Consider the following 14,021-nt stretch of genomic DNA (forward strand, 5'->3'; position numbering starts at 1 on the left):
GGGGGCATGGTTGGGGAGACGGGTAGAAAAAAAGAGAAAATAAGGTATTGGTTTCAAAAAGTGAGTCAATGAATGATTACAATCAGTACTTTTTGCAGATACTTCTGAACTTACAGGAAAAAGGGTAAAATATTTCTGCTCTCAGTTTAAGGAAACTAAGGCAAAAGAAATATATAAAATGAAAGTTCATATGAGCAAATTTTTTAAATTAACCCACCAACTAAGCCAGTAAACTGTATTGCTGGATTACACCCACTTCTAAACACAATTCGTTTTTTTTTTTTTTTTTTTTTTTTTTAAATAAAGTCACGAAATGAAGCAGGGGAGAGAGTGGCTGCGCAGAAACAGTTCCTCACTTGGAATAAGGTGAAGATTCTTGTTGCTCAGGTAGGATTGATGATACCTTGATTGGCCAGCATGACCTTGAAAATCCATCAGGGGTAGAACAGGAAAATAGCAGCTCCACAGTGCTTGTTCTCTGGGCCTTCACATATTGCATTACTTTTAAACAGCAAGGCAAAGTGTACCTTTTCTGGACTCTCAGGATACTTATTACTGGCCACCAGCAGCTGCAGCTATTCACAAAAAAGAAAAACAGGGGGAGAGAGAGAGAGAGAAGATGAAGAGAAGACAAGTAAAAATGTAGCTTTCAGTGTGCTTAATGGTTCTGAAAGAGGTGGCCAGAAATCTGTATTGTCCAAATGTGCTCATTTTCCCATAATATTTAGCATTTTAATGTTCAAAATTTTTCCATGTTTCTTAGTTTGCAAAGGCTTTATAAATTCTAAACAAGTGAGAATGAATGTACTACTTTTTTTTGTAACATTTATACATTATTGCTTATGTGATGAATAGATAAATGCATTCCTTTTATATTTTTCCAATAAAAGAGTTCCTCATTTTTCAGTAGATATTCAGTAGTTGTTTACTGGGTGGCCATACACGTTATGGAAAAATATCAGATGAATAGTATGCTATAGCATTATATTATCATTTAAAATAATAAAGATAACAATAAGCTTTAATTAGAATTTAGATCTTACAAGTCAGAATTTTCCATTCTTAAGCACTAATTTGATAATATTAAATTATACAAAAGCACTGCTGGTATATGTGATGTATGTGCTTCAACCACCTCATCTTCTGCAAAGACTAGACAATTCTAATCAATTCTCACTAAGGTAGACTCCATCCCAGACTCTATTTCAAAACGATACCCCAGGTAAGCACTGTGGGATGAACAGAATGAAGATGGAGATAAAACCATTGCTCTCCCAGTAGGAAATACAAAGGTTTGCCTAAACTGCGGAGGTAAATACATTGAATTGAACTTTCACTCTTTCACAAACAAGACAGTCAAGAAATTTCTGGGGGGTTGGGGAGGAGGATGGAGAAGGTTGCATAAACCTACAAGGAGGGGGAGAATAGGGGAAGAGACAACAATGATGAAATTTTAAAAGCTGGAAAGCAGACACATTAATGATAATGACTTATCAATTCTAACAAACTGAAAAGCTAAGCCAGGGGAGGAAAAAGATAGTAAGCAACATAATTTACACATAAAATCTCGAAAATGTTCAGTAACTTGCAGCAACAGGTACCTCTGGAAGTAAGGAACCAACACAAAGAGGACGTTTTAGCTGTCTATTTAGGAAGCAGTCAAGCTTGGTGGGGCAAAGGGGTGAGGGTTATTAAAAAATGAAGCAGCAGCAGTTAGAGCCTGAGATGGGCTTCACTTGGTACAAATGAATAATTGCTCCCCACTCCCCACCGCCTTTCATCTGGCAGAAGACAGGAATAATTTTTTCTAAAAAGAGTAAAACAGAGATGTTTCTGGGCTAGAAGACCAGGAGTGCCACAGTAAAAATAGAGGGCAAAGTGAGCATTTGTAGGCTGAAAGCTGAGCCCCACTGGTGTCGTCTTTCCCACTCAGGTGCTACAGGTTTGCCAAGCAAATCTTTACTCTCCGGGCAGGAGTTCGGAAGTAATTTTTCTGAGGAATCTAATCAGCCTAAGAGAAAAAGCCTAAAAATACTGACATTGGGGTTCAGCAGCAGCCCAGGCAGAGTCTTCCAATGAGGATCTGCCCACAAGCTCCATCCATGTGCTTAGAGCTTCAAAACCCACCTTTGCATCCTACCCTGAAATATGAGCTGAGGGTCACAAAGCAGGGGAAAAAGAAAGGACAAAACAGCTTAGAGAACAGACTATCAAAGGCAAAGAAATATCAAAAAGAGTTATTAATATTCTCATAAAGACAAAACAAGCCATTACAGTCATTAAATAAGAACAGCATGCTGTTTAAAAAAGAAGAATTAAAGAACAAAATAGCTTGTGGAAACTAAAATTATGATAGCAAAAGCGAAAAGGCCGAGAGAAATGTTAAAATTTAAAGATAAGGAAATGTTAATGGGTAAAACAAAGGGACAAAGGGAATTTAAGGATGAAAAATAAACTAGAAATTCCACATGCAGAAAAAAAAAACCAGAAAATGGATGGAAAGAATTGGTAAACAATTCTAGAAAATTCCCTTCAACCAAAGAGCAAAATAATCCATTGATGAGTACACAAGGAATAAAAATAGATCCGTGCAAGACACACCATCATGAAATTATGAACATGCAGATAAGGAGACCCTAGAACTTTTCAGATTGGAAAACCAAACAGATAATCAAGAATACAAGTTGTTCAAGAAAGACTAAGAATCACAATGACTTTAAACTTCTCAAGAGCAATTGTGGAATCTAAAAGGCAATGGGAAACCTCTGAAAAAATATTATTTTGAAAGGATATTATTTCTAATATAATTAGATGAGTATTTTTGACACCGACACTATCAGTCAAAAGAGAGAGCAAGAGAAGAGCAATTTCAGATATGCATGATCTCAGAAAATTTGCCTCTCACATACCCTTTCTTACCTGCAAAATGTGAGCAAACCAAAAGAGAGGAAGTTGGAGAAAATGGAAAACACGATATCCAAAACAGGATAAAGTGACATTCATCCTGCTGAATGACAGTGAAGAAAAATGAAAGGATAATAGCTATACCCCAGACACACACTAGTTGAAATTGGAGAAGTTCAGAAGATTCTGGGAAAGATTTCTCCAAGGAAATGAAATGGATAGATAACCCAATATGTCTGAATATATTGAGAGTATAATTCAATAAATAGCAGAGATTTGGAAATTAAATGAATCACCGACAAATATATAAAAAATAAGAAAATGTTTAAAAAGGGAAATGATGACTTATGAATCCTAAGAAAATTTTAAAGTATGCACAAGTATCATAGTTTACTACTTGGCTCAGCTGTGAAGACTGTGTGACCATAATCATGTATACTGGCCTAACGAAAATAATAATATAACTACATAGGTAGAATACATAAAGAGAATATATAGAGGCAAGAGTATAAAAAAAGTTTAAGTATTATCTATTAAAATTATTATATCCATTGTAGTTAATAATTTTAATAGATAATACTTAAAACTAAAAAGTCAAGAAATTACAACAAAATCAGGTAATTTGGAGATAAATATGTAAAAATCAACTAAAAAAATAGTATTTGGATGCTGGTTCTGTAGATGATCATTGTCCTGCCCAACCTTCAGAAGAAAGAACCCCTTTCAATATCACTTTAGGTTTTAGGTGTCCACCTTTGTGCCTGGGATCCACTAATGGATGTCTCTCATTAGATATTCAAACTTGGGTGGTCACACTACCATCTGGTCACTCTGTCCCTCCTTTAGGACACTTGGAATCAGGGCTCTCGTTAAAACCTCTAAGGCAGATCAAAACAGGAATCACTGATTATATTCACACATCCCAATATAAGCCTTTAGGACCTGCGTGTCCTCTCAACTTGTCTTCAAATGCTGACACATTAATATGGAAGGATTGCATTAGTTCAGAAGGAACTGTGTTATCTAATTCTTCTCTCTACACCATTGTTGATTGGGCTTCTAAAGGTCATATTACTAATGATATGACCAGGGTCACCGAGATTGGCAACATTTTCTCTATGATATCACTTATCAAAAAAGTAGTGACAACCCTCCCCTATTATATGGGGGGTTTAACTCCTTTTTTCCTTTTAAGTGGAAAGGGGTAGGGGTTGCCCCTCCAAATCCAAGCCTCATTGTTCCCCACTTAGGACCTGAACATTCAGAATTATGGAGGTTAACCATAGCTATGACTGGTGTGAGAGTTTGGGCTGGAGAAAGTGTTATAAGTAAATCCACCTCGTCACCTCAAAAACTAAGACGACAGATTGATTTATACTACTATTTCCACACAGCCAAAAATATCACAATGGCAATCATCAAAAAGTCAATTCAAAGATGGGATAGTAAAGATTATGAGGACTTATACCCTCCTGCTGTTAATGTCCCCCCACCACCTCTCATACAACCTATGCCCCCCACCCCACATTCACAAAAAAGAATATCATCCCAAAATATATATACTGTCTATATGGAATCCAACAAAACTATACCACTTAAAAGTTGTGTTAAACCACCATATATGTTATGAGTAGGAAAGATGCATATTAGTTCAAAAACCAACATAATTACCTGTGTTAATTGTTACTTGTATACTTGTATTGACTCATCCTTTAATCAATATCATAGTAGATATTACTATGTCAGAGCCAGAGAAGGTATTTGGCTCCCCATAGCCTTACATAGGCCTTGGGAATCTTCCCCTTCTATCCAAGTTATTAATAACATTCTACAGAAAATTCTTAAAAGGAGTAAATGATTTATTTTTACATTAATTGCAGTACTAATGGGCTTGATTGCTGTTACTGTGACTGCTGCTACTGCTGGAGTTACATTGATGTAACTACATTGTAGTTAATATATAGTTAATTATCTATTAAAATTATTAACTATAATGTAGTTACATCAATCTATTCAAACTGCTCATTTTGTGGATAAATGGCAAAAAACAATTCCACTCAGATGTGAAATTCTCAGTCAAGTATTGATCAAAAATTGGCCAATCAAATTAATGAACTAAGACAAAGTGTTACATGGATGGGAGACAGAATTATGAGTTTAGAACACAGATTACAAATGCAATGTGATTGGAATACTTCTGATTTTTGTATAATTCTGTTTCAATATAATGAGTCTGTTCACAATTGGGAATCAATAAAACACCATTTACGAGGAAGTGAAGATAATCTAAGTTTAGACATAAGCAAGCTAAAAGAACAGATTTTTGAGGCCTCTCAAACACACTTAACTGCTTTACCCGGTGCTGAAGTTTTAGACGGTGTCTCTGAGGGGTTATCTCATCTCAACCCCATTCAATGGGTAAAATCTTTGGGAGGATCCACTATCATTAATTTTGTTCTGTGTATAATTTGTGCCATTGGTTTATTGTTCATGTGTAAAATTGGAAAATATTCTTCAATCCAATCACAATCAGTGCCAAGCTATGATTGCTATGGTTCATTTAAATCAGAGAAAAGGGGGAGATGTAGGGAGACCCCTTGAAACTATTGCTATGGAATAAAAGATGAAACACTCCTGATTATTGTAAATACAAAATTGCATGCAGGATTGTGTAAAGACAGTGCCAGGTTGGACTGCCAGTATGAGCCAACAGCACATGGTGTCTTTCCCGTTGCAGAGAGCCTATGAATGGATGTGCAGTCAGGGAGGTTTCACACCACCAAGATTCCTATCCCAGAAAAGCAGATGTTCATAGCTCTGGGAATGGAATGTGACCCTTGTGGAGAGCCTATAAATGGACACATGCAGGGGGGCGCTTGTCGATATGGATAAGATAGGGCTATGAATGCCCTCATCTTGCCACGGCTCTTCTAGGCCTCTTTAGGGTTAAGGTATACTCCCTTCTGAGAATTTCTGGTCTAACCAGTTGTCTAGCTTCACATCCTGTTTCTATGGATTGTTTGTAACCAGCTCTTGCTGCAACTGTTACTGCTGATTAATATCTTGCTAATCATAGGTTATGGAAAGACTGTGTTTCCGTTTTAAGGCTCTGTTAGAAATTACTGATGCACACACTATATTATAAATTCTTACCTCTGTATACTGTACTTCTGCATACAGATGTTATGTTAAACAATTACTTCATCCCCATGTGACCATCTCACCTCATAATCAAATGACCCTAAATCCCTCACTAACCTACCCCTGCCCTCACTAAACTTAATAATAAATGCTGGTATATCCAGTGCATTGTTGGCACTGCGGGACCAGAAGGTGGTGACCCCCCTGGACCCAGCTTTCACTATCTCGTGTGTGTCTATTATTTCTCAACCTGCTGATCTGTCTGGGAACAAAGAGAGAGTCCTGCTGCATTGTGGGCTACTGGCCAGATCCCACAATACTGAAGGCTGGCCACGGTGGCTCATGCCTGTAATCCTAACACTTTGGGAGGCCAAAAAGAGAAGATCACTTGAGCCCAAGAGTTTGAGAGCAGCCTGGGTAACTTAGCAAGACCTCACTTCTACAAAAAAATGAGAAATTAGCCAGCCATGGTGGTGTGCACCTGTAGTCCCCACTACTCAGGAGACTGAGAAGGAAGGATCCCTTCAGCCTGGGAAGTTGGAGCTGCAGTGAGCTGAGAACATACCACTGCCCTCAAGCCTGGGCCACAGAGCCAGACCAGGTCTCAAAAAAAAAAAAAAAAAAAAAAAAAAAAACCATTTCCCTATATTTGTATGGTCAAATAAATTGCTATTTCTTAATTAAACCAATTTGAGTGTTTTATTACTTAGAGTGGGGACACAGTCCTACTAATAAAAAGAGTTTTAAAGTTAGGACTGAGGAAAAAGTTGGAAAAAGTTTTCACTAAAGTTCTTAGGTATCACCTTTCCATGGGGAACTCAAAGTATATTATTAATTTTGGCAACTAGAAGTTGGCTTTACTCTAGTATTTTAAAAATTAAAGAGGTTTTTCAAAAAAGAAAGTTTAATGGATTAGAAAGAGCTTCTGGCAATCAGTGGTGGAAAGCCCAGAGGACTCTCTTGGGATCTTCTCGCCATATCCTTCCATGTATGAAAATAGTCAACATGGGCAGGAGAGCATCTGCATTTGTGTCTGCTGTTTGTTTATGACTCTATGGGGGATTTCTTCATTTTCTGTGCATTTTCAAGGTCACTTTTAAAAATCACTACTGCCAAGTTTACACACCCACATTTTCATTTCTCTTTTTTCCCTCCCAACAGAAAGCAACCAAATCCCCTGAATGTGATGCCTGAGAAGGGCTAAAAAGGTGGAAGGTAAGGATTGTGGAATGACTTGCTCATGGCAATAATGCCACTCACCATCCAATGGAGAAAAAGCCAAAAAGAAAAGAAAAAGAAAAAGAAAAATTACAAATGTAAACATATCTCCAACCTGCTCGTGCAGCTGCCATTTTCTTGTTTCGCATTTTGTTCTCCAAAGCTTGCTACACGATAAAATATAAGGGAAAAAAAATTAGATTTCTCAGTGTTTTCCACTACTTGACATTAATAAAGATAATATTTCTATGAAATAAATTGCATCTTACCATTTTCATCTTCTTTTTTAGATCCAGATTTGCTGCCTTCTGGCCCTTGGCAGTAGCATTGAGATAATAGATGGTCAAACTAAATTAAAAAGAAAAAAAATACAATTTAGGGTATATTTCAGTTCCCCAAGATACTTCTTAAATTTACATTAAGTAAATTATGAAATATCAGCATGGGAATGAACATTAAGCTATTTTCTACTCTAAATCTCTTGTCTTACAGATAAAAGCTGAGGTTCAGAGAGGTAAAGAGATACACTCAGGATGACACAGGGATGAAGCTAGGGTGAAGTTGGCAAGTTGGGGCCCACGGCTCCTGATCCACAGCCTGCTCTGTCTGCTATCTCACACTGCCTAATATTAGCTTTTTCCTGGAAATGTATTAACACCAGTTTAAATCGTAATTGAAAGTAGTATTTTAAATGGATGGCAATGACATTCCAGAGAATGGAAAACCTACTGTAGCTTAGGGAATATGTCGAACAAAAAGGAAAACGACTTTCTGCCTTAAATTTCGTCCTTTGGCCTTTGCAGCTAAGAATATAATCCTCATAGGCATAGATAATGAACATGGAATTTTTTTCGGTAGAATGTATTGTTTGCATTTCTTTCTCCCTCAAAAAGAAAATGTTGTATAAAGGAATATTCTTGGATTTTAAATGACATTTACATTCTAGAAAGGGCAAATTCTAGCCAGACAATTCTGTTAAAAATAAATATGCTTATCTTCACTTAAGGCAAAACGAACAAACAAACAAAGAAAAAATGCAGTAAAAAAGGTAACTTATATCACTCTTTGCTGCAAATAACTGGATATTGAACACATTTCCTTTACTTCCCAAAATGAAAGACAATATCCTTTATGAGCCATCTGGTGCTAGCAGCACAATTATTGATATGGTTTGGCTGAGTTTGTTTGTCTTTTACATGAGTGATGGGAGTTTAACTAAAATTACATACATAAATGCATGCAGGGCAATATCTGGCATGAAATAGGTACTCAATAAAAGTGTGTGTGTGTGTGTGTGTGTGGTGTATTATAAGGATTTTCTCAGAAAAGTTCCTGGATTCAGAGGATGAACTCAAAGATTTCACAAGTCCTTTCAAGTTCTGGAATTCTCTATTTATCCACCATGATTTTCTGCCTTGTAATGCACATTAAATAAGTATTCCTCACAAATCTTTTTCTGGTCTCCAAAGGACTGAAGCTGCCTGCAGAGAACTAACCTGAATTCTGCTTAGATACCCAAAAGTCATCCAGGTTGATTTAATAAAATCCATTGGGGGAAATTCAAAACACTAGTACAGTTCTCTAATTAAAGGTAATAAAAAGCTAAGCCAATTGTATGGGCCTCATCAAGTAGAAGAGGAGATCTCAGAATTTGAAAAAAATCTAATCAGTAATAAGCTAAAATCTGGGTTTTAAATCAGAACCTCAGAGCCACAATCAACCTTTCAGTATACCTATTTGACACGTGCATAGGGCCAGCGTTCCTCCAGGCTGTCCAGATCAAAGCAAACTAGGTCCTGCAGGCTGAAGATGACCGCCAGACTGCTTCGTATGGCCCATGAATTAAGAATGGTTTTTCCAGTTTTTTTAATGGTTATATGAGTAATTACTTAATCAATATCCTCAATTTTGCCTCTTGGCCTAATTTGCCTCTGGCTCTCTAATTAGGAAAAGTGTGCTGACCCTGGGTCTATACCATCTCAGACAAGTGGCTTTCAGCCCATCTGAAATTCCCACTGATTCTGATCCCTGTTTGGTGCTGCAAGTGAGTGTAGGAAATTAGCGTGAAGGAGAAGACACAAGTTTAAATTCCCCTTATTAGTCACTTGACTTGGGGCAGAACTTCAATGTGTTATTGACAGTATGATTAATGAAGCCAACTTCTCAAGGCTGTTATGGGAATTAAACGAGTCAGTGTGTAAATAGTACCTGAAACAAAGGCAGTGTTAATTCCTTTTAAACACTCTTAGGACCGATTACTAGATCTTTGGATTAAGGCATTTGAAACAATGTCACTCCTTCACTTAAAAATAAACATGTCTCTTAATAAATTAAGAATACGGTAACAAAATCTGACATTTACATTGTGTGTGTGTGTGCCTGTGTGTGTGTGTTTTAAACAACACCTCACTCATACCGCTAAAAGGCCTTGACTCTCAAAGGCCACAGGATACTGATTAACATGCTCTCAGAAGCCACTGTATCATGGACATGTAGAGAAAAAAAAATCGTTTCAAAGGCCATCTGGTGAAACATGCTGCATTCAGTAGGTCATTTTCTAATGCATCTGTGCCAGAGATTTACTATCAGATTCTTAATGGCACTCCATTATCAAGGTTATGTAATATATAATGGTAATCTGATTTACTGTTTAATTATCCCCACAGGTTATTAGCTCTCCCTCACAGAAAGCCTCGTGGTATAAAGAAGTGAGCACTGGATTTACTGTCAAAGGATCTGCTTTAGGTCCTTCTGTGACCATTTTACTCTCTCTCTCTCTTGCCTAGAGAAAATTGCTTTCCTTCTGTAAATCAAGTTCTTAGGTTATAAAATTGAAGAATATAAACCTGCCCTCACTACTTTATGTGGCTTGTGATCATGACAATAACTGGGTCAGAATCCCTGTTCATTTACTACAAACCACTGGGAGTTTTCTCCCTGAGATTTCCTCATTTTACCTTTATTTAAATGAACCAAATCCTTTGCATCAACTTTGTTCTTAATGTGTTCCTGGGGTTGTTTAATATTTACCCCCTGACTGAGTGGTGGCAGCTCCAGGCATTCTATGTAGGAGGCACTCAGGGACTGAAAGGAAGAGATGGACGCTGCTTTTGGCTCTTCCACAGCAAGTCTATACTTTTACTTAGAATGTAAGTTTATCTGTGGTGGCCAAGAGTCAGAAGCCAATGAAAGTTATATGAAAACAAAAGTCATCTGACAAGTTCCCCTTTGGAAATCACTTCTGACTTTTAAGGCATAGACTACAAAAACTTCCCAAGATGCTCTGGTCCTCTGATTCTATTATCGTGAACATACTATTATTGACGGCCCTCTAACAACAAGGAGAGGGAAATTTTTAAGATCCTTTAAGCCCTTGACCCTAAAATATAGTTTATAGGGCCCCCAAGGGGAATATTAACTTAGAGGCTCATTATTTCTGTATATTCACAGCCATCTGCTTTATGGAACAAGAGGTGGAGGCCGGGCTGTTGGGGGGAAGCTCAACATACCGATTAGATTTAGCATTTAGCATTGATGTTTTCCTTGCTTTAGCTGTTTACGGATAATTATTGTGGTTACTTGGGAACAAATCTTATAATCCTGGGGAAGCAAAGACAGATGCAGATGGTTGTGAATTACATCCAATAGGATCAGAATATGGCTCATGAATTTTAGCCTCTCACCACCATGTAATCAGTGTTGCATTTGGATAGGTTACAGCACAACCCTTAGGGAGAGTGAGAGAGCTGAAAAAGCTGAAATGTAAAAGCAGCCAGGAAGAACATCACAAAGGCTCTTTCTATGAGGAGGGAAAGCACATACGCCATCACCAAAATGACAGCAATAACCAGCCCAGGGTTCGAAAGCTGTCTCAAGATCTTCGCCATCCAGCTTGGGAAATCATGCTCCAGCGTCTCTCCAATGACTTCAAACATTCTATTTTTGCCACTGGGGGAATTAAAAAGGGGGAGAGAAGTTTATCAAGAAGGTATGGAAAAACCATGGTTAAAGCAAGAAAACTGGAAATCTTTCTCAATTACTGCTTAGGTCCTCTTTCAGATTAGGAATCTGATGTTTAGCTACAACTGCTGACACTTTGACCTCATGTAGTCAATATATGGGTAAGATACGATAAATATGATCCCAATATAAACATATAGTCAAAGCAGTTAGGGGAAAAAAAAAAAGATAAGACCATCTATCCTCCCTTCTCCAGCATCTCAAGTCATAGCTGATGAATGCGGTTAGAGCGGGGGATTCAAATTTTATGAAATTATCCCTACCCACATTTCATCTTTTTGGGAGAAGATTTTTTAAAAACTGTATTTCTAAGATTTTGATTGAAATATATTTTGTAAATCGCTTATAAGTCTGCCTCTCAGTCAGCTGCTCTTGTAGGAGAACACTCCCTTTGAGCTAAGTAAACAGTGCACTCGATTTTTAATTAGCCTTGGAAATGAGAACAAGGAATAGCCCGGTGGAATAAAATCCACACATAGTCCAATATCTCTTTCCATGCAATAGCTTCCATCTTATTTTCCACCAGACTTCCTTCATCAGATATGTTCATAGGTAAGATAACCACACCGAATCATGGGTTATTTCCCTCTCAGTTTCTTCTGGATAGGCCCTAATGAATACCAGCTTAGCTCTACTGCTCAGATCCATGAAGGCCAGTATCAGCTCCTATAAACTAGAAAAACGAGAACAGGATGTCTTGACTTACTAAGGAATAGCTAGAATTGTACCATAATATTCATGATATTCATTAAACCATTATTTTCTCTGTATATGCATACTGATTTTACTACGAAAAGATGTAATTTTCAGAAGAGATTTGGGTTGGGTTTCACCAAATTGTACGCATCATCAGAATAAATGTTGGTGCAACATTTAATACAATGTTTAGTTTTGCTTTTGTATTTTAATCTTTAAGCATATTCAACTACTAAATAACAACGACACACAAGTCCCAGATTATGGGTTTTTTCTCCTGGCCTAACCAATACTATCTTCCAGCAGACAGAGTGACTCCAAGTATTTTGTCAGTAGTCATTGCACTACAGAGGTACAAGGTTTGCTTCACAAATTAAAGATCTACACACTAATTTTCAACACTTACGATACATTAGGGGGAATGAAGCTTACAAGCAATATAAGATTATAACTCCCTATTCCAAAAAGTTTTATTTTTCACCATTCCATTCTAATTGTTCATACCCCTCAACAGCCCCAGTCAGATGGAATACAGGATAAGCAGATAAATTAAAAGTACCAAAAAAGATAAGACCATCTATCCTCCCTTCTCCAGCATCTCAGGTCATAGCTGATGAATGAGATTAGAGTGGGGGATTCCAATTTTATGAAATTATCCCTACCCACAAAGGCCTTCTCAGCATTCAGTGTGACCCAAAACAAAGTTACTAGGTCCCTGGGGATTCTTGTGTACCTTTTTCAGGTCAGGCTTTTTACCAAAGAAACGAGTCCAGATATCTTAATTACATACAAATTATGGAAGCATCTACAAATCCCTGGCAATGCCTTCTCCTGCCAGGTTAGCCAAAGTGTGCTATTACACAATATTCTCAGAATTATTTTTCCAGTTGTCTGTGTCTATCCATAGTCCTGCTGTAGGCATAGCACCACTCTAGATTAGAACAGCTTATGAAGAGGTCTTTTTTCCCAGCTGGGTGGTAAGTGCCACAGGACCAGAATCAATGCTTAGTGCATGGACTTACCCCTGCATCTCCTCTAGTGCTTAGTGCACAATAAGCAGTCATTATTCATTCATTCATTCAAATTATTGACCAGCACTTTACTGTATCTAGACCCACAGAGATGGAAATGCTCTATCCCCAATCTCTAGAAGTCAGCTAAACTACTAAGAAAAATAGATGCATAAAGCATGATTGCAAATGAGCAATATAATAGCAGTGTCACAATATAATTTTAACTTTTAATACTAAAAACCTGCACCTAGTATACTGATAGCAACACAAGGCAGTCAAATGCCTAGACAGATAGGGGCAGGTACCTGGTGAAATGCCACCTCCAAGCCAAAGACAGTTTAAAGCCTGAAAGCCAAACTCCAAGTTAAATCCTCAGACCGGATGGAGAACTTGTCTTCCTGTTTGGTGCACTTTCCTCTGATTCATCCCCACCCTTCACCTATGTTACATATACCTACCCTTTCCTAATTGGTTTTCTACACTGTCATGTCTACCTTTGAGTGATATCTTCACTTTAACCTTTTTTGCATACTCACAAACCAATCAGCACACACTGTCCATCTTGTGCCTATAAAGACCACAGACTCAGTTGGTTGGTAGAGGGTAGAGACAGCCTGACTTTAGGGAAGAGACAACCTGATTTTGGGGAAGAGGACCTGCCCTTCCTGGCCCCTCTACAACTCCCCTCTCTGCTGAAAGCCAATTTCATTATTCAATAAAATTCTCCGCCTTCACCATCGTTCAATAATCCATGTGACCTCATTCTTCTTGGATGCTGGACAAGAGCTTGGGGCCCACCGAATGTGGGTACCCAGGAAAGGTTGTCACACTGGCCCTTTGCCTTCTATGGTGGAGGGCAGCTGCCCCACGTGACGAGGCAAGGAGCCAACTGAGCTGCTAACACACTGCCATCCATCAGGCTGAGGATGGTGGGACTCAGGAAGCATTGTAACACTGCCTCTGGGGCTTCGGGGTCATAGGCACCCTCACTTGGGCACCGTTGCATTCTCCTCAAGGCGACACACCTGG

At 38.1% G+C, this 14,021-nt stretch overlaps 1 protein-coding gene across 1 annotated transcript in view; it reads right to left on the reverse strand.

Moving 5' to 3' along the window:
- Positions 1 to 452: 452 nt before the first annotated feature.
- The window catches only part of TMC1 (transmembrane channel like 1), a 184,152-nt gene continuing 170,583 nt past the window's right edge, over positions 453 to 14,021 (reverse strand). The window contains exons 19-22 of the mRNA XM_073022220.1: positions 11,086 to 11,211; positions 7,533 to 7,611; positions 7,379 to 7,430; positions 453 to 575 (exon numbers count right to left, since the gene is read on the reverse strand). Of these exons, the coding sequence (XP_072878321.1) occupies positions 553 to 575; positions 7,379 to 7,430; positions 7,533 to 7,611; positions 11,086 to 11,211 (280 nt within the window). The 3' untranslated portion in view covers positions 453 to 552. The remainder of the gene's footprint in view (positions 576 to 7,378; positions 7,431 to 7,532; positions 7,612 to 11,085; positions 11,212 to 14,021) is intronic.

This window comes from Chlorocebus sabaeus, chromosome 12 (assembly GCF_047675955.1).
Source record: "Chlorocebus sabaeus isolate Y175 chromosome 12, mChlSab1.0.hap1, whole genome shotgun sequence".
Lineage (NCBI taxonomy): Eukaryota > Metazoa > Chordata > Mammalia > Primates > Cercopithecidae > Chlorocebus > Chlorocebus sabaeus.